At 61.0% G+C, this 19,389-nt stretch overlaps 2 protein-coding genes across 3 annotated transcripts; one reads left to right on the top strand and one right to left on the bottom strand.

Annotated features, from left to right (window-relative positions):
• Positions 1-78: 78 nt before the first annotated feature.
• RPS10 (ribosomal protein S10) lies at positions 79-4,260 on the bottom strand. Its single transcript, XM_086861587.1, has 6 exons — positions 4,177-4,260; positions 3,376-3,525; positions 3,022-3,193; positions 927-1,004; positions 539-594; positions 79-161 (listed from the first exon to the last, which is right to left on the bottom strand). The coding sequence occupies exons 2-6, from the start codon at positions 3,523-3,525 to the stop codon at positions 120-122; spliced, it is 498 nt and encodes a 165-aa protein (XP_086717713.1). The 5' UTR covers positions 4,177-4,260; the 3' UTR covers positions 79-119.
• Positions 4,261-4,387: 127 nt separating this feature from the next.
• On the top strand, positions 4,388-19,116 carry PACSIN1 (protein kinase C and casein kinase substrate in neurons 1). 2 transcript variants are annotated; one of them, XM_086861585.1, is made up of 10 exons: positions 4,388-5,060; positions 14,445-14,577; positions 14,918-15,074; positions 15,207-15,442; positions 15,601-15,756; positions 16,077-16,252; positions 16,440-16,560; positions 16,643-16,767; positions 16,883-17,076; positions 17,415-19,116. In XM_086861585.1, exons 2-10 carry the CDS (start codon positions 14,515-14,517, stop codon positions 17,522-17,524), a joined length of 1,338 nt encoding a protein of 445 aa, XP_086717711.1. In that variant the 5' UTR covers positions 4,388-5,060; positions 14,445-14,514; the 3' UTR covers positions 17,525-19,116. The 2 variants fall into 2 exon arrangements, with proteins under 2 accessions (XP_086717711.1, XP_086717710.1); XM_086861584.1 differs by lacking the exon at positions 4,388-5,060 and adding an exon at positions 9,085-9,174.
• Positions 19,117-19,389: the final 273 nt, after the last annotated feature.

Genomic DNA, 19,389 nt, shown 5'->3' on the forward strand with positions numbered 1-19,389 from the left:
CTCCAGATGCTGAAGATGTGAGTCACGCTGTGCTTCGTGAGTTCTGTGCACTTCAGAGAGACACGGGCATGAACCCAGTGGCATTTTCACCTCTTTTATTATACACAAAACATGAAGTTCTACTGTGGGGGCTGACCACGTCCACGACCAAATCCACCTCTCTGCAACAGCAAAAGGAGTGTCAGAAATCATTGTGTTAAGCAATGACAGCAAGAACAAACATCATCAAAGCTCTGTGATGGCACAGGTCGGCCAGCTGCTGCAATATCAATTCATTCCAGCCAGCTCTGTGGACCACACCTAAAATACTTTTGTTTTTGAAGTATAAAATCATGGATCCCCAAAGAGCTCAGCTTGCTCTCAAACCTGTTACTGCTCTCTGTCCCACCACATCCCTTCCCTACAGCAAGCGAGCTGTGTGTGAAGGCTGACAGTTTCCAGCCTCTCTGACACCCTCAGAGTCCCACAGGCAGGACCTTCCAATTTATCCCATCAAAGCCTTCAACAAAGGAAGCCAAGTTCCAATGCAGATACTCACGAACTGGAATTCTGTGGCTGCTCCAGCACCAGCCTCAGCCTTCTTGTCAGCACCAGCTGCAGAGAGAGGAGCAGTCAGTGCCCTCAGAACCCCCTGCCCAGCACAGTGCTCCTGCCTGGGAGCAAAGCTTTAACCACCACACACAACTAACACTGGGGCTGAACACAGCAAAGCAAAACAGCTGTAACTGAGCATGTTTGAGAGTTACTGAACCAACCCCAAAGAAAATCCCACACTTCAGCTGGACAAGACTCCGGAAAATCTCCCATCCACCCGCACATACAGACTCTAAGCTATGCCAAGAGTCTCATCTCCCCCTTTTCTCCTTGAGAGGAGCCCTAGAGCTGGGACAAGTGTCCCCAAGAGGGCAGGGGCAAGGCACACTCACGTGGCACGGCGCTGCGGCGGTATGTGTCCCGGTCAGCCTCACCCCGTGTGAGCCGCGCTGGGCGCTCGCCCTCCAGACCTGAAACAGAGCAGAGCCTCAAATGCTGCTCAGCCAGGGCACAAACAGCTCCTTCCTGCACCCCAAAGTGCAGAACAGCATCAGGTCTGCCAGCAGTGCTGTGCCTGGGGCAGCTCAGGGAGAATAAACCTAAGGAAAACAGTGATTTAGTAAGGGAAGTCTCCCTTTAGTGACTTTAGTCTCACTTTAAGGGTGAAATCTGCTCAAGTGTCCCAGCTTGTGGCAGGGTGGAAGTTAAATAATGTGAGAAGTGGCTTTACAGCATCATCTCAACAGACTTCTGGTCATCAAACTAGTGCCGAACATTTTGTTGGTAAAAATCCCAGAAGTACTGGGAATTTGCCTTGTCCAACAATCCTGTTAACAGCTGAGTCACAAACTGCAAGACAGAATTCTGACCCCAACCTGAAACAGCCACACTGTCAGTACCCCAAATCCCCCCACAGAACACACTGATGACAGTAGAAGCAGATTATCTGTGGAAACTGAGATCAATACCAGACAAAATTCCTGCAGGAACACCCAGCCGTGGTGGGACCACCATCTCAGGGATTGGGATGTGTCCTTGGAGCACAAGCTGGGGTCTGCCCACCCAGACAGGATCTAGTGAAGGGCAGCTGTGCCTGGCACACCCCAGTGTCCTCCTGCACGTGCACAGACACTGGTTTGGCCATACAAATCCCAGTTTTTGTAATAATTCTTTTACTACACCACCTCAGTGGCTCCCAGGTTGCTGTTGCCTCAGGCATGTCATCCATAGCAAAAAAGAGCACTAAGTGCAGCCCTTCCATCTATTCCTGCCCAAAAGGGTCTGAGGAGAGTTCCAACGCCAGGACAAGGCTGTGACACCACACACAGCTCCTCCTGCACAAGTCCCAGCCAGAAGCTGCCACCCCTCCCTCCCAGCAGGGATGCAGCTCCTTTAGCTCACTGGATAAACACAGCATCTAAAGAACAAATCTTGGAACATCCAAGCAACTCAGAAATCAAAGAAAGCAGCATCTTCCCAGTTTCTCTGCAATTCCTTCCTTTGAAGCAGATGATGCTCCCGTTTTGTTTGGCTCAGACACAAACTGCAGCAGCTGGGGGTGAACTCCCAGTATCCCCTGGCCTCTGATGTGGTTCAGACACAAAAAAGCACAACCCATGTAAGCCCCCAGAGCCAGAGTACATCTCGCTGCACCCCCTGCAATCAGGGATGTGAAAACCCACCAAGGGAAAAATCAGTGCTGCAAGTCCAACATGCAGAATCACAGAGCAGCTGGGCGCTGATCTGGAGATCATCCAGTTCAACCCCTCTCAAGGCAGGGTCACTCGGAGCAGGTGACACAGGAACATGTTCAGGTGGGTTTGGAATGTGTCCATGCAGGGAGACTCCACACCCTCCCTGGGCAGCTGTTCCAGTGATCTGCCACCCACATGGAAAGTTCTACCTCATGTTGAGGTGGAACTTGGTGTATTTTAGTTTCTGGCCACTGCTCCTTGTCCTGTCATTGGGCACCACTGAACAGAGTACGGCAACATCCTCTGGTACATCCCCTGTGGATATTTGTCTCCTCCAGACTAACAAGGCCCAGTTAGTTCCCTCAGTCTCTCCTCACAGAGATGCTCCAAAACACCTCAGCATTTTTGTGGGCTCTGCTGATCCTCCAACATGGGTTTGCCATTAACCTTTGACAACAAGCCCTGTTCCAGCATCACATTCAGCATCCATGGGGAAGGCAGAGTGGGACACCCAACCTGGCCACAGGTGATCCCCAGGTGGGGCTCCACCACATCCCAATCTCAGCAGGCATGCTCCCAGCAATCCCAGTCCCTGGGGAAGGCCAATCCCCACTCAGAGCATGTCCCTGTGGGTCCCAGCTCTCCCCATCCCTCTCAGGGGACACCAGTCCACACCAGCTACAAAAGCCACAAATCCCAACCCTATTTCCTTGCTCTGTTCACAATTTTACACCCAATCCGAACAGATCTGGCACTGTCCTGACTTGCCCAGCTCCCCTGTGGCCCAGCTTACCTTTGGGCCGGGGCCTGCCAGTCTCAGGGCGGCTCCGGCGCAGCGTGGCCGGGACAATCTCAGGGGGCAGGTGGAGATAATCCCGCAGGTACTGGATGCCCTCGTTGGTCAGGTACCAGTAGAAGTGTCTCCAGGCAAACTGCTCCTTCACGTACCCTCGGGACTTGAGGGACTGCAGGGAAAGCTCCCAGTTACTCCCAATTACAGGTGAGCCTCTCCCAGTTCACAAGCACTGGGGGTCAGCAGGGCACTGAGGAATGGGGACATGGGGACGGGAAACAATTCACAATCACGGGACATAATACAGCACCACCCCAGAGAGCAACACCTTCAAGTGCCCCCAAGCCCTCCCACCTGCATGGCTTTCATGACGTGCAGGTTGGGCACATTCTTGTCCACGAGCTCGGGGTGTTTGGGCATGTGCACGTCCTTCTTGGCCACCATCACCCCCTCCTTGAACAGCAGCTCATAGATGGCGATTCGGTTCTTCTTGGGCATCAGCATCTGCAGAAGGCACAGGAAACAGGGCTCGGTGACATCTAGGCACCACCATCTGCACGGGGGACAGTGAACCCTGGTGGGTAACCCCAGTGCCCCCCGAGCTGCCCCGTGACGCGGTTCCCACCGGGCCGCTCCACCTCGCTGCTTCCCGGCAGGGAAAAGGGAGCAGTCCCAGCTTTTGCTCCTTGAAACCACCGGCCCCGCCCGGTGCCGGTCACAGCGGGACACCGGGCACAGCTGGGGCAGGGCCGCAGCTCGCGGGGGGCCTGTCCCGGACACCATTACTGCTGCCGTTAAGTCAAACTGAAGTCGGGAACCGGGAGAAGTGGGAGCCTCCCGCCCCACCAGTGCCGACCCCGGCAGCGCCTCGGGACGGGAACACGGCTACGGGCGGCGCTCCAGGACCCGCCGGGCTCCCCGTGCTCCGCCATGACTGAACCCTCGCGGATCACGGGCTACCCCCGCGACAGCTCCTGAGGCGGGAGGTCCCGGTGCTAGCGCTGGGCCTCCGGTATCACCCCGCGGCCAGGCGCCCCCAATCCCTCCCTCCCAGCACAGCCGGGCCCGGAGCCCCGATGGCGGAAATGCCCCGCAGGGGGGTCCAGGCCCAGGGATGGCAGCGATGCGGGGCCGATGGCCCGAGCGCGGCCTCACCGTGGCGGCGGCGGCGGGGCCCGAGCGGAAAAGACTGCGCGTGCGCAGCGCCGCCGCTTCCGCCGCTCGAAAGGCCCCCGGCGGCGGGGCTGGCCGCGGCGCTGCCTGTGCGGAGCGCAGGCCCCTTCCCGCCTGGGAACGGGCAGCTCCGCAGTGCCTGACGGGCTCGGCAGGCGAGCCCCGCGCCCCACACCGTGTCACCCCCAGCTGCGACATCCCCCCCCGTCCCCAGCCGTGTCACCCGCGGCTCCCCGCGGTGCCCGCTGTCTCTTCGCAGCGGGACTGTAAAGCCCTGCCCGGGATTCCCGGAGAGCCGCGGGTCCCATCCCGGGCCAAGGGCTCGAGGCTCCCGGAGGCACCGAAGTGCTCTGCTCCCCAAAACACCCGCCCGGGAGCCGCGACTCCCCTGACCCCCGTCTGGGAGCTCTCGTCCCGGGGGGGATGGGACTGGAGCCGTGTCCCCTTGGGCACACCCCGTGTCCCCCCTGCCCAGCCCGGGGCTCTCCCGCCCCGTGTGGGGGTTTGAACCCTCCGGGAGCGACAGGAGCGGGGTCCGCGGGGAAGGGGAGACGTCCCCGCTCCCCCCTAAACACCGCGGGCACTCGGCACATGGCACCCCCGGAGCAGCGCCGGGCGGGGACAGCAAGAGGGGCAGGGGGAGGCCCGCGACCCCTGGGGCTCATTGCCATCTTCTCCGCGGCCGCGTTGTCACCTTGCGCGGCCGAGGAGCCGCCGCGCCGGGCCGGGGATTGGTCGGCTAAAAATGCCGCCCTAATCTCCGAGCTGATCTTTACCCCCTCCCTCCGCCCCATCTGGCGCGACCTGCCCGCGATGCGCAGCGCCGGCCCCGGGAGAGGCTCTGCCGCTGTCCCCGCGGCCCCGAGGTACGGCCGGCGGGGCGGGCCGGGGGCGGCGGGGGGCGGAGGGCTGGCCCCGGGGGGCAGAGGGGATGCCGGGGATCGGGGCGCTGTGACAGCGCTGTTGCCTCCGGTGTTTGAACCGGGTCCGCGCCCTGCGCTGGGAAACGAAACCGCACTCGACCCGTTTTAAGTGATTTCCAGCTTGTGCCGGACCGTGCCGGGTGAGGAACGGGAGGGATCGAGGGATGCGCCGCATTCCTGGAGCTGCCCGGTGCCATGCTGGAGCTTTGCTACCGTGTCATCCCCTCCTTTCTTCCTTTCGGGGGCAGCATGGACGGAGCTGGGGCGAAGCTCCTACAGGGTGACCCCCAGGATGCTGCGACCATTGCGGCATCACCTGGGAGAAACGCCCAGCCCGGCTCGTCCCGCGGAGCAGGAGCTGTCCCTGCCCGCCTGGCCCCGACATGCTGCCCATGGACACTGTCCCTGTCGCTCTCCCTGCCTCGGATGCATCTCCTCCTCACAGCTCCTGCAGCTCCTGCCTTGGAAATGGCAAAGCAAGTGCTTTGCTAAACGGATTAGAGCTTTCCCGGCAGCCTCCCTGGCTGTTCCCGCATCCCTCGGCCCCTTGTCGCCTTCCCCGGGCAAACCCCCATCCCTAAGCCAAAAGTCCAGGTCGAGGCCGTGGCCGCAGCACAGCAGAGATCAGGCACTGTGGCTCCCAGCATTCCTGACCCCGAAACCCTGGCTGAAGCCCTGAGAGTCCTTCCCACCTCCTGGGGTTTTGTGTTCCCTTTGCAGGAGCTCAGGGAAAATTGGGGAATTCACCAGGCAGCGGCTCGGCCGGTGCTGGAGGTGCTGCTCTGCCCCAGGGTCTGCACTGATCTGAGCCCCCCTGGCCGCTTTCTCTCCCTCCCCTCCATCCCCTCCCAGGGTGTGCGGCCGCCGGAGGGCCTGCGGCAGGACGGGAGCGGGATTTAACCATGAAAGGATTGAGAGAAGAGAGCCAGGCACTGCCAGGGCTCAACAGTGACGTGCACAGCGCAGGGCGAGAAGGGAAGGGACATCAGCAAAGAACATCAGCACCAACCAGGGCCACGTCCTGAGCCCAAAGCCTGGGCTGGGCCCTGTGTGGGATCCCCCTCGCTGGGAATGCCCCGTGCCCAGCTGTGCTGGTCCCTGCCAGGGCAGGATGGCACGGGGATGGAGCCAGGCACCTCCAGCACAACCCTGGCACGGCTCTGCCCGGGGACAGACTTTGTCCCAGGGGTGCCAGCTTGGCCGGCGTTTGTGCAACACCTTGAAGGCAAACTCCGGACCTGCTGAGCTCCTGTGGATGATCCTAGAGGAGGAGAGGCCGCATCCAGCTTGCAGGGGCAGCCAAGGCAGTGTCCAGCTGCCCTTGGCGTGGCACAGCGTGGGGGCAGCGAGCCCCAGCACCACTGTGGCTGTGGGTGAAATGTGCAGGCTCCTCAGGCAGCTGCCTGCAGCCAGCTCCACACTGCTTCCCAGGAAAAATGGAGCCTTTATGTCCCGGCCCCGGCCCCTTCCCCGGAAGGGCTCGGAGGATGCCCCGGCCGGTCACAGGCAGACAAGAAGGGGATTGTTTCGGTGGGATTTGGGTTTCTGGGAGCACCTGCCCCGCCCGGGGCCCTCCACAATGGCTGCCTGTCTGCCGCAGAGCAGCCAATTATCCTCCGCGGCTAATTAGAGATGCAAAGTCGCGCTTGCATTCTCCCAGCTCCCCGGAGGGCTCCTGGGACCGGCGGCACATCCGCAGCGGCAACGCAGCCCGGGCATGGGGCGAGCGTGGGGCACTGGCCCCATTCGGCCCCTCAAGCCCCAGCTCCCACTCCGCTCTGGGAAAAGGCAGTGGAGGACAAGAATGGGCTCGGGATGCCTGGGATGCCCTCTGTTCCATACACACCAGTCTTCCCTGGACCACCCATGGGCCCTCCCATTGCTCCCAGAAACAGCTGAGCCTCATAACTCGGGGCTCTGCCGGGATTTAGGGAACACATTTTCATTCCTTGCCGGGGAGGCAGACAGGAGCTGGCTGTGCTTGAAACCCCCCCGGTTCGTGCGAAGGCCAGCACTCCTGCCTGGGTGATGGGCAGGCAGCTGATCCCTGGTGGCATCTCTTCATTCCTGCCCGCTCTGGCTCCAGCAGCCACTGGGATCACAGTGTGGGCTCATGTGCTCCAGCTTCTCTGTTTGTGCTCCCTGAGCTGTAATTCCAGAGTGGCAAGTGGCCCCATAAATCAGAGCTTATTTCCTGCCAATACCGTCTGCTGCTTCCCACAAGGAAAGTCATCTACAGGAGGAGAAGTGACTTACCACTGAAAACAGTAAACGGTGGGATGGTGAGAGCCGGAGAAAAGTTTGTCGTGACCGAGTTTTTGGTGAAGGAACCGAGGAGGCAGAGTTCCCACCTGCTCCCTGCATGGAACAGCACAAGCTGCAGAGAAGGGGACCTGAGCTGGTGCCACCCACACAGACCACAACAACGGCTCTTTGCACTGGGGAATCCCCCCAAGTCATTGAGGTCCCCCCATCACCATCCTGGAGAGCATTTGTCACCTAATGTTTAACTCCAAGGACATTTTCACCTCTGCAGCAGGGATGCTGTCAGGGCAGGTGGCAGCTGGGCATCCCAGCAGTGCCTGCAGTGCCCCTGTTCTGGGAACTGCCACCTCACTGCACGAAAGGACCATGAGCAGTTATTCAGCACCCTCTGGCTCCTCACCCTGAAATGCCAACAGGCAAAGAGTCCCCATCCTGAAGGAACCACCATCCATCCCACTCTTGTTCGGGATTGGGGGCATTAAATCACTGGGGTCTCAGCTAAAGTGCAGCCAGGCGTGAAACCTTCTGGGGGCTTTTCTGTCTGGCCATGAGGTGGGCTGGCTCGGGTGGCACGGAGCTGGAAGGAGCCGGAAGGCAGGCGGGCTGGAGAGCCCCACCGAGCTTCATTAGGCAGTCGAAGGCGCTTGTTAGGGGAAAGCTGAGCTGGCGTCGGAGGCCAGCAGAGCCCCCCGGGACCGGGTCGCATTCTCTGGGCAACCCGATCCCGGCGGCAGCGGCCCCGGCAGCCTCATTACTGCAGCCTCTGCAGCGGCTTCGGTTACTCGCCTGGACGCTCTCGTCTCCTGCTGGCTTTTAATTTCCCTGACATCCCCCGCGAGCGGGGGGATGCAGGCGCAGTGTCGGGGAGCCTGTCATCACCCCCACCCGCATCCTGCCTACTTCCCGACGGCTTCCAGCCCCCTCTGCCCCCGGGACTCCCATCCCATAACAAGCCCCGGTGACCCCGGGCATGAGCCCCGGGGCTCGGGAGGAGGCAGATAGGCAGATGGCGTTGAGGGGGAGCTGCCCTGCTCTCCTCCAAGAAGCCTTGGAGGGTGCAGTCCCCTCACCCTTTTCCCCAGCCCTGCCGGGGGGGAAAAGACTGTTCCTGATTCTCTTGCCAGCCTGTTCCCAGCTGGCACATTTGGCAAGGAGGCGGCACCGGCTGCCTCTCCGAAGGCGTTTTGGGGTGTTTGTTCCTGCAAAAGCTGTGGCTCAGCCCCAAAACCCCCCTGCAACCGCGGGGGTGACAGAGAGGCCGGGGCAGCAGCGGAGGAAGTGCGTGGCTCTGTCCTGTCCTGTGCAGGAGGGACAACGACCCCCGGGGTAGCAGGACCAGGAACCCCGGGGGGGGTCTCCAAAGAGCCCCCCGCCCCATGGCCCGGGGACAACGAGTCCGATTAGGCCCTAACGGAGCCCGAGGCCCGACCCGCCATAGCCCGGCCGTGGTACCCACCCCCCCCGGGCCGTGCCCGCCGTCCCCGCAGTGGGGCGGCCCCGGTGGGTACCCTGGGCGAGGGTCTGGGGCCGCCGGGTCCTGCTGGGGCAGGGGGCAGTGCGGAACCTCGGGGTGGGCGTGGACGCGGAGATTGGGGAGGGGGGGGTCCGTTCCCCCCTCCCCCCCCCCCCGGATGATTTTCGCAGCAGCGGCTCCATCTCGGTTGCCATGGCAACGGGCGGCTCGGGCAGGCGCGTGCCCGCGGCCGTGCGCGCCGCCGCTGCCCGGCGGGAGCGGAGCGAGCGGAGCGGAGCGAGCGGAGCCCGGGCCCCCGGCCCCCCCGGCCCCCGGCAGGTGAGCGCGGCCCCCGCGGGGGCAGCCGGGTCCACTGCGGTGACGAGATGCGGGATGCCCGGTACCTTGCGGGGATGGGGTGCGGGATGCCCGGGTCCCTTGCGGGGATGGGGGGACGGCGGGGGGGGTGCTGTGCAAGGACCGGACAGTAAGGCATGGGTTTGCACCCTCAGGCAGGACACAATGACCCTGATCCCTTCTGCAAGCCAGGGAGGTTGGGGGGAATCTATGACCTTCACCCCCTCCGTGTGTCCAATGGGGTGCTGGGGAAAGGGACACCCCTTCTGCAATGCTGCCGCACTCCCGAGCTTGTGCCTCAGTTTCCCCATCTGCAGATAGTGGGGGGAACTTGTGCTGTTCCTGTCATCACTGTCCCCCTCCCCAAATAAACACCTTACCCCATCACCGAACCCCATCCTTTCAGCACTGTCACCCCAGCTTCTCCCTTGATGTCCCCCCCCCATTTCCACGCTTTCCTGTCCCCTCTGGCTCCAAGTCTGTTTCCCCACCACAGACAGCTGAAATTCCACCTCTCCTGCTCCCAGCAGCCCCCTTTGCCTTCTGTCACCTCCAGCTCTGGGACCATCCCACCAAGGCTCAGGGGACGGGACCCCCGTGCCAGCGCGTGACTCTCCACTTCCCCCCTCCCTGATGCGGAAGTGGGGGGATGGCACTGCCGTATCCTCCACCATCCCTGTTTGCCACTTCTGGGTCTAATTGCAAACCTCATCTTTGGATTTCTACCTAAACCTGGCTCCTGGGACCACACAAATCCCTGCTTGGTGTCCGAGCAGCCTTGTTTACCGCGGCTAGCTGAGGCAGCAGGATGAGACAGAGCTGCAGAGCTGGGCAGCCAGTGGAACCCCCATGTGAGGCTGAGCCCCCTCTCCCTTCCCCAGGCCTGAGCACATGCAGGGGGTTGGAAATCCTGCTGCTGCTGCCCCTCCCGGGATCCCCATCCACATTCCCCATCCGCATTCCCGGCACATTCGCTGTCCCTGAGCTGGGCTGCAGGCTCCCCTGGAGAGACACTTGCGTTATCTGCAAATGCCAAGCAAGCTTCCAGAAATTTTTGCACAGGGCTCCTAAAATCCCTAGAAGATTAATGAGTGCCCTGAGCAGGGCAGTTTTGGGAGCACAGGGGGAAGGTCTCTGCAGAGCCCACATGAGCTGTGAAGCCAATAGCTGCCGGGGCTTGGAGCAAATGCGTCTCCCCCGGCTACTGCAACCTGGCAGCACCTGGCCCCCGGCAGCCTCCCGTCTGTGCACAGGACACGAGGCTCCTGGTACGGCTCCTACATCTCTGAACCTCCTTTCTGCTTTGAGGGAGCCCACAAGCCCTGACCCTGCAGGTCCCCGGGCCTCAGATCCCCCCCATCAATGCAGATAACTCTGATGGAAACAAGGAGGCTGCCATAGGCACAATCCACCCAGGATTCGTTGAGAAAGTGGCTCCCAGAAGTTTCCCATTTCCTACGTGCTCCCTCCAGGGTCGTGTTGCCCTTGCAGCCGTCTCATGCCCTTCTCAAACACCAGGTGCTGCTCTGGCTGAAATCCCATGGAGAATCACCCACCATTCTGGATTTGGCTCTTTGTCCAAGGGCTCCAACCCTGCTGATGTTGCAGCCAAAGGGGTTTTGCCAGGGAATGCAGGAGGGACCCTTGAGCCTGCTCCCATGGAAACAGTACCCTGCAAGGGCCCAGGCTCACCACCTGCCTGCCATGGGCTTGCTTTCATGATGAGGGGCAGGATGGGTGCTGAGGCTGCTCAGCCCTGACCCTAGGCACTGCTGGTGTGGAGCTGCCAGTGTGAATCAGCAGCACCCACTTAACCATTTCCTCACAGGGTCCCCATGGGCTCTGGAGGGGGCCACACTTCACCCACACCACAGCCAAGCCCCTCCACCCTCCCAGACTCCCTGAGCATTGATCCTCAGCAGCCCCAGGAGCGTTTCCCTGCCGCAGCCCCATGGGACACACAGACCAGCCTTGGGGTGGGAGCCCCACAGCCGCCCAGCTGGGTCAGGGTTGAGCAGCAAACCAGGCACAGCTCCTGCAGTTGCAAAGCCTCTTGTGATGCATGTCGGTGTCACAGGTTTTCCCTGCCGCTGTGCCTTGGCCACTTCACCCCCCAAATGTGGCCACCTCAGCCCCAGTGTGTGGCCACAGTGGGAGCAGCACATGGGCACTGGTACCCTCAGTGGATGCAGCACGGCAGCCCCAGAACATGGTGGGAGATGCTGCTGCCAGGCTCCTCTGGACCTCCTTGGTTGAATCCATTTGTCTTGGCCATGAGTGATTGTCATGTGGCCACCGTGGTGCACCACAATGGCATTGGCGCTGCACCCTGGAATGGACCCTCAAGCAGCCCTGTGCTAAGGGAAAGCAAATGACCTTTCCTGTGGCCAAAAGCCCGAGGCCCAGCCCACTTGCTTGGATCCCCACAGACCAGTGCAGCTCCCAGTGTGGCTTCCCCCGACCCTGGATGCTCTCAGCAATGGTCACTCACCCACTGCCCTCCCAGCACTGGGGCTCATGCCTGGTGTGAACCTCCTGCTCGTGGACAGGATGGGGACAGGTATGGGGACATATCTCGCTCTGTGCTCTGCTCCTCTCCTTGCAGTGCATCTGCCACCATCCTGCCTTAGCCAGGGGCTCTTTGCAGCAGAGGAAACTGCACCAGAGGCTCTGCAGCCACTCCTGCCCCTGCTCCCCACCAGGCTCAGCCAAGGTGCCCAGAGGCAGGAGTGTGACAGCCCCATCCCCTGCTTCTTGGCTGCAGGAGAGATGCTGGGTCTGGGACAACAAACACACCTGGGGACAGGGGACAGCAGGACTGGACTGTCCCACCTTGCTGGGGGCAGGGATCTGCCAGCCAGGGCTGTGCCCTGCCCGTGGTGTCAGCTGCACCAGCCTCTGCATTGCAGCAGCTTCCTTCCACGGCCCGGCCCCCACAGAGGGCAGAGACCCCCCTGCAGCAGCAAGGGAGCAGAAGCTGCCTGGAGTGTGAGGAGAGTTGTGTCAGTGCTCAGCGCTGAGCAGGCTGAGACAGGAGAGATGCGCAGGGGGGCCGCTTCTGAAGGAGCAGCTCAAGGGCACATGGAGCAGGAGCTGGGACAAACTTCACCGTCACTTGATGCCAAACACTCTGTGGCTTCTCCCTGGCAGCTCCGTGGATGCAAGGGGCCAAAGCGGAGCCCCCAGGCCGAGGGTACCCAAGCGGCAGCGCGTGGCTGGGGCTGGCAGCTCTCCACGTCACAGCTCAGCCGCCAGCTCTGCAGGCGCTGGGCATCACTGCCAGCTGCCCTGATGTGAGGTGATGGGCTGTGCTGGGCTGGGGGCTGGCAGGGGCTGGCAGGGGGCTGGCATATGTGGCACATGTGGCACAGGCAGCCAAGGCGCCCTGGCACAGTGGGGGCACACGCATGTGCGCGGGCATGCCAGGATGGTCGTGCGTGGGGGCGCGTGGCAGGAGAGTGGGAACGAGGCGGCAGCGTTAGCTGGGAAGTGATGCAGAGCCAAAAATAACCCCCAGGCTGCAGCTCAGACCAGGTAGTAGCTTGGAGAGGGAGCTGCGGCAGCCACGTCCACAGTGCCCCGTGGCATGAGTGGCTCGCTGGGGGCAGCTGGAGCTGGCACTGTGCCCGTAGGTCCTGGGGCATGCCCAGCCGTGGGGGTGCTCCCTCCCTGCACTGCCCGTCCCAGGCCCGGGGTGTCACCCTGAGGGTGCCCTTGCCATGCCAGCGCATCCTCTGCAGCAAAACCCAGGGGTGCAACACCCAGGCACTGCGCTGTGCCTGCGGCTTTCGGGGGAGGACAACGCGGGCAGCACCTGCAGGGTCCCTTGGGGTTGTGCCACCAGGTGCTCTGTCAGCACTGCAGGTGCATCGGGGCAGCCTGCGGGTGCTGGGGTGGGGAGGGCAGTGGCAGTGCTGTGGTGCCAGGCAGTGGCAGTGCCATGAATGCCAGGCAGGAGTGATGTTGGTGCCATGGATGACCAGCAGTGGTGGTGATGCTGCCATGGGTGACAGGCAGTGGCAGTGATGGTGCAGTGAGTACCAGGCATGGCTGTGCCATGGGTGCCAGGAGGAGTTGTGGTGGTGCCGTGAGTGCCAGGAGGAGTGGTGGCGGTGCTGTGGGTGCCAGGAGGAGTGGTGGTGGTGCCGTGGGTGCCAGGCAGGCGCTGGCGCTGCGTGCTGCCAGCTGCAGGGGGACGCTGCTGTCCCCCATCCATCTGCGTCTCGGCGGCTGAGCGAGGGACAGTCACGCGTTTATTTTTAACCATCTGGGGAGGGTGGAGGGGATTGGTGCCTCTCTGGTTATATCACTAAATCCCTGCCAGGCCCTGTTAGTTCCAGCACAGCGAGCCCTGCGCTGCGCTCCAGTAACTATTTCAGGTCCTCGTCCTCCTGGGGCCATGCCCTGCCCCAGCCCTGGGACACCTCAGGGCCAGCTGTGTGCACAGCTGGAGAGTGTGGGCACTCACTAGAGTTCCCCACAGGACCCTCTGTCCCCAGCCCTGCCCTCCCACCCCACCACAGGGCAGAGCACAGGCAGCCAGGCCTCCCCTCTGCCCATTCCACCTCCCCAAGGAAGGGATAGTGTGTGCGGTTCATGGCCACATCCCTCTCCCACACCCCTTTTGGGGACAAGGCAGGAGGAAATTTGAACTGCTCGTGGCCACCTTGTCCCCATCCCAGTGGCAGATGCCAGGCAGGATAGGCCCAGTGCTTTCCTGTGGAAACACTGTCCAAATCCAGGTCAGGATGGGGATGATGAGAACACCTAGGAAACGGCCACCATGGTCCCTGCTCCATCCCCGTGCAATGCCACCAGCCCCCTCCCAGCTCTTGGCAAAGCGGCAAAGGGTTAAGCCACACAGCAGGGCCACGTGGTGCTCTGGGGATGCCGTTTTTCTGAAGATCATGACGGATTAGGGTGGAATATCAGGGTGAGAATTCCTTGGGCGGCGCATCCTCTGACCCTGCCATGGCCCCTTGCCCAGAGGCTCCCAGTGCTGAGCCAGGCCCTGTCCAGTGAGCGCCCACTGTGCTGTTCCCTGTCATTCCCTCCCAGCACCACTGGCTCCAGGGGTGTTTGGATGGCACCAAGAGGGTTGTGGGCACTGGAGGAGTCTGCGGGTCCAGAGCTGGAGCGGGAGCCGTCCCCATGCCTGTCCCCTGTACCCAGATGTTTGTCCCACAGAGCTGTTGGCAGGAGGAATGGGGGTCCTCTGCGCCCCCCATGACTCCCCTCTCTTGTCCCCTCAGTGCATGAGGCTGGTGTTTGCCCAAGAGACCCCCAGCGCCTGCTCTGACGCCCGAGGCAGCGCCGGGAGCCATGTCGGGTTCCTATGACGAGTCAGCATCAGCCGCTGAGGAAACAACCGACAGCTTCTGGGAGGTGAGTCCTGGCCATCCTGTCCTCCCACAGACCCCACTGCCACAGTCACTGCACCCCGGGCTGTCCCCCGCACTGGGGGCTGCCCTCCCCTCTCTGCCTGAGAGCATCCCTACTGTGGTGGCTCCATTTCTGAGCTGGCTCTGCCAAAGGTCTCAATCTTGGCCGTCCCTGAGTGACAGAGGGGTTGGAGGGAGTTTGGCTTGAGCAGCCCCAAGCCAAAGCTCCATCCCTGCACCCTCAAATTGCCTGGTGCTTCCCCTGTAGCCACCCCAGGCCAGCTGGGGCTGAGCCAGGCAGGATGGTCAGAGCCCACAGCTGCCTGTCCCCACACCCATCTCAGGTGGGGAACTACAAGCGCACGGTGAAGCGGATCGATGATGGACACCGGCTCTGCAATGACCTCATGAACTGCGTGCATGAGCGGGCCAAGATCGAGAAGTCCTATGCCCAGCAGCTCACCGACTGGTCCAAGCGGTGGAGGCAGCTCATCGAGAAAGGTACCATGGCTTCCCCAGGGGCAGGGTTTCCCTGGGACACCTGGGTCCCCGTGTATCATCACAGCTTCATCTGGCAGAAATGGAGGGGATAAGGGCAGTGGAGTGACCCCCAGCTGTCCCCTCGGCCCCCAGGTCCCCAGTATGGCAGCCTGGAGAAGGCATGGGCCGCGATCATGACGGAGGCGGACAAGGTGAGCGAGCTGCACCAGGAGGTGAAGAATAGCCTCCTGAACGATGACTTTGAGAAGGTCAAGAACTGGCAGAAGGACGCCTACCACAAGCAGATCATGGGGGGCTTCAAGGAGGCCAAGGAGGCTGAGGATGGCTTCCGGAAAGCCCAGAAGCCCTGGGCCAAGAAGCTCAAGGAGGTGAGAGCAGCACAGTGTCCTGGGGCATCCTTGTGTCCCCAGGTCCAGCTCTGTGTGCCCAGTCCAGGCTGGGAGAAATGTGTGGCACCTCCCCACAGGCAGAGGGGTTGGCAGGGGGCTGTGACCACTACTCTGATGTCCCTTCCCTGTCCCCACAGCTGGAGACAGCCAAGAAAGCCTATCACCTGGCATGCAAGGAGGAGAAGCTGGCCATGACCCGTGAAGCCAACAGCAAGGCGGATCAGTCCAACACTCCTGAGCAGCAGAAGAAGCTCCAGGACAAAGTGGAAAAGTGCAAGCAAGATGTGCAAAAGGTGCAAGACACTGCCCTGTGCCAGATGCATGGGGAACTGGGCAAGGAAAACCAGTGGAGATGGTCAACATGTCCCGTTCTCCACCATCAGTTCCCATTTTCCCATCCCTGTGCTCCTGGAGGATAAAGACATGCAGGAAGTGCTCAGGGGAGTGTAAGCTAGGCAGGGATTTACCCCACTTATGGGGCCTGATTCCACCCACTGAGGCTCCTGGCTCAATTTGGGCTCCCCAGCTTTGGAGACCCCCAAACCAGACAGCACCCAGAAATGGCCTTTGAGACGCTTGAGGTACATCCAGGGTCCCTCTTGCATTTTTGCAGACTCAGGAGAAGTACGAGAAGGTGCTGGATGAGCTGAACAAGTGCACCCCGCAGTACATCGAGAGCATGGAGCAGGTCTTTGAGCAGTGCCAGCAGTTTGAGGAAAAGAGGCTCAACTTCCTCAAGGAAATGCTCCTGGACATCAAGAGGCACCTGAACCTGGCCGAGAGCAGCAGGTAGGGGCAGTGAATCCCAGCCACCACGATGGTCACCAAGAGATACCAGAGTGGCAGGAGGCTGTGCAGGAGCACAGAGGACACACAGCCTGGGCCCCAGGTGATGGCCGGGGTATGTCCCTGTCCCTGTGCCATACTGTCCCCGGGGGTCCACCCTGACCCACAGCCCCTCAATCTCTCCCCACAGCTACGCCAACGTGTACCGGGAGCTGGAGCAGACCATCCGCATGTCGGACGCACAGGAGGACCTCCGGTGGTTCCGCAGCACCAGTGGCCCTGGGATGCCCATGAACTGGCCCCAGTTTGAGGTGAGGCTGGGGGCCCTGGCTGGGTGCTGGCAGCCCTGCAAGGCAGCCGGGCACTCAGGGGTTGGTCACTCTGTGCTTGCAGGAGTGGAACCCAGACCTGACGCACACGATAACACGGAAGGAGAAGCAGAAGAAGGGCGAGGGGGTGGCCCTGACCAATGCCAGCAGTGCGGGTGACACGGGGGCTCAGGCAGGCGAGCGCGGGAGGTGAGGGCCGGCATGAAGGAGAGGTGCCATGACAGGCACGGCCTTTGTCTGTGCAAGCATTTGGGGATGGGGATGTCCAGGGTGACAGCCACCCCTCCCTCTCCTCCCCTTCCAGCGTGAGCAGCCATGACCGTGGGCAGACCTACAGCGCCGAGTGGTCCGATGACGAGGGCAGCAACTCCTTCAACACCAGCGAGGCCAATGGCGGCGCCAACCCCTTTGACGAGGAGTCGGCGGGAAAGGGCGTGAGGGTGCGGGCTCTGTACGACTACGATGGGCAGGAGCAGGATGAGCTCAGCTTCAAAGCAGGTATGGTCCCTTGCCAGTGCCAGAGAGGATGAGGCTCGTCTGCTGGAGCTGTGGGTGTGAAATCCCTCAAATAATTTCTGAGTTGGCCCAGCCTTTCAAAAAGTTGAACTGTCAGAAAAGGGAAGGCAGAAGTTGAACCCAAATGCAGAAGGGGCAGGAGCAATGGTGGGACAGGGCATATGAGGGCTCAAGGGTCACCCCTCACCTTTCTGTCCTACAAACTGGTGTGCCCAGGAAGAGTCCTGAAAACCCCCTGCATCTCCATCCCAGGGAGAAAAAGTGGGTGCGAGAATTTCCAGCACCTGCAATGAGCTCTTCCCTTCCACCTTCCTCTCCAGGTGATGAACTAACCAAACTTGGTGAGGAAGACGAGCAGGGGTGGTGCAAAGGGCGCTTGGACAACGGGCAGCTGGGGCTGTACCCCGCCAACTACGTGGAGGCAATCTAAGTCTTGTGATGTGCTCCTCGTCACCGTCAGCAGATAACTCCACCCTCCGTTGTCTCCATCTCTCCACCAGCCAACCAGCCATTCTGCCGTCTGGTCCTTCACCCCTCACCCTTAGAGATTCAGACATATTTTCCGACCAAGCTTTTATTTTTTTAAGAGTTGTCTCCGAAGAGTATTTTGCATAGTCGCTTTCTTCTAAGATAACGTGAAGCGAAAGATGACGTTGTCCGTTCGTCTACGTTAGTTGAATTTATTTTTTTTTCTGAGCGAAAAGCTGATACCTCAAGATCTTAAAGCCCAACCAGTGAGACCTCCTGATTGGTTGGTTTTTAAAGATACTGAAATCATGAGCCGCCTTCTGATTGGCTGGAACTGTTCTGAAACGCACGGCGCCGAAGTTCCTGGGACCAACCAAATTCATCCCAGAAAACCGAGAGGGATTGGAGTCTGACTCCGTTGGGTTTTTTTTTGGGTGTTTCCATGTTCTCCCCAGCTATTCCTCCCGCCCCGAGGAAGGGGGTGAATGCCCCCTTCAGCCCCGTGGCCATCCTTGAGATGCCCAGGTGAGGTGGGACCAGCCCCACTGTGGAGCTTGCTGGCATCACTTCAGCTTCCTCCTCCTCCCGGCTGGGCTGTCAGCACACCTGGAGCAGGCGGAGGCTCCCGAGCCGATGCCCAGTCTGTGCTGCAGGGAGCAGCATCGCCCTTCAGGTGGGCAGGTATCCAACGCACACCAGATCCAGGTGAGATGGCCCTAAAATCCTCCAGAGAAGGACCTGCCAGGGCCCAGCGCTGTGGAAGCACCTTCACGCCCAGCCTGGGATAGTGAGGACTGCCTTGGGCACTGCTGGGGATGGTCCCCATCCACCCTTTCCTGAAGAGAGGCAGGAGCAGAGCAGGGACGGGGGATGAACATCACCTGGCCTTGCAGGCTGCCGGCAGGAGCTGCAGCCAGAGCAGGAGGGCCCAGGATACCCAGCCCAGGCAGAGCAGCTGCCTGGCAAAGATGGCTGAAAACAAGACACATCAAAGCAGAGGAATGGCCGCAGGCTTTGCCCTTTGCTTGTCCCCACGGAGTTCTCCCCTTCCTCCCCTGGGCTCTGCCCCTGGTCCTGCAGCTCCTGCGGCTGCTGCCACCCAGCACGGCCACCCCCACCCCCTGCCTCGGGTACATTTGCCATCCCGAGCTCTTCCCTACAGATCATCTCTCATTCCTTTCCATACCATTACCCTTAGCAGCACCAATGCCATCGGCTTCCCGCACGCTCCTCCTGCTCCTATCCTGCCCCCTCCGTTGGTTTGTGAATTTTTTGGCCCCAGGGATCCGGTGTTCTTGTGGAAGCAGGGGAAGCACCGTGTGCTGGGCACAGTGGGTGGGAGCCATCCCGGCCCCTGCCAGGTACCGGAAAAAAAACCACAAAGTCAGAAAAGACCCGACCAACCACCTGTCTCAGCAATGCACCCCGGTTTTTGTACATTGATTGTGTAATTTAAGAAGTATATATATAATATATATATCTCTCGTGATTGTATTTCCGTGGATACAACAACAAAAAGCAGCAAGAGAAAAATAACCAAGCTCTGTCAGCGTCCTTGGCTCTGGGGTCTCCTTTGCTGTGCGTCTGTCTCACACCCGGGGGGTGGCTGAGGTTGTGGACCCCCACCCCAAGGTTTTGGGGTGCAGCAGGATGGGGGGTTCACATGCATTGCTGGGGGTGAGGGGGGACAAGGGGGACAGCCACTGCTTTTGGGGACTCCTGTGCCACTGCCAGACAAAGCCTTGGGAAAGCCATGGAGGGGCTCGAGGTGATGCAGGTTTTGGGGCTGCTCCAAGCACCAGCCCTGACCCAGCGCTCTCCTGAGCC

Source organism: Cyanistes caeruleus, chromosome 24 (genome assembly GCF_971803275.1).
Source record: "Cyanistes caeruleus chromosome 24, bCyaCae1.hap1.1, whole genome shotgun sequence".
Taxonomy (NCBI): domain Eukaryota; kingdom Metazoa; phylum Chordata; class Aves; order Passeriformes; family Paridae; genus Cyanistes; species Cyanistes caeruleus.

Bases quoted from the DNA above. Each gene is read 5' to 3' on its own strand.
- RPS10 (XM_086861587.1), bottom strand. From the start codon at position 3,525: ATGCTGATGCCCAAGAAGAACCGAATCGCCATCTATGAGCTGCTGTTC. The intron at 595-926 runs GTGAGTGTGCCT...CTCTCTCTGCAG, and splicing joins CCGCCGCAGCGCCGTGCCAC to CTGGTGCTGACAAGAAGGCT. The intron at 162-538 runs GTGAGTATCTGC...TTGCTGTTGCAG, and splicing joins CAGCCACAGAATTCCAGTTC to AGAGGTGGATTTGGTCGTGG.
- PACSIN1 (XM_086861585.1), top strand. From the start codon at position 14,515: ATGTCGGGTTCCTATGACGAGTCAGCATCAGCCGCTGAGGAAACAACC. The intron at 16,253-16,439 runs GTAGGGGCAGTG...CTCTCCCCACAG, and splicing joins AACCTGGCCGAGAGCAGCAG to CTACGCCAACGTGTACCGGG. The intron at 17,077-17,414 runs GTATGGTCCCTT...CTTCCTCTCCAG, and splicing joins TGAGCTCAGCTTCAAAGCAG to GTGATGAACTAACCAAACTT.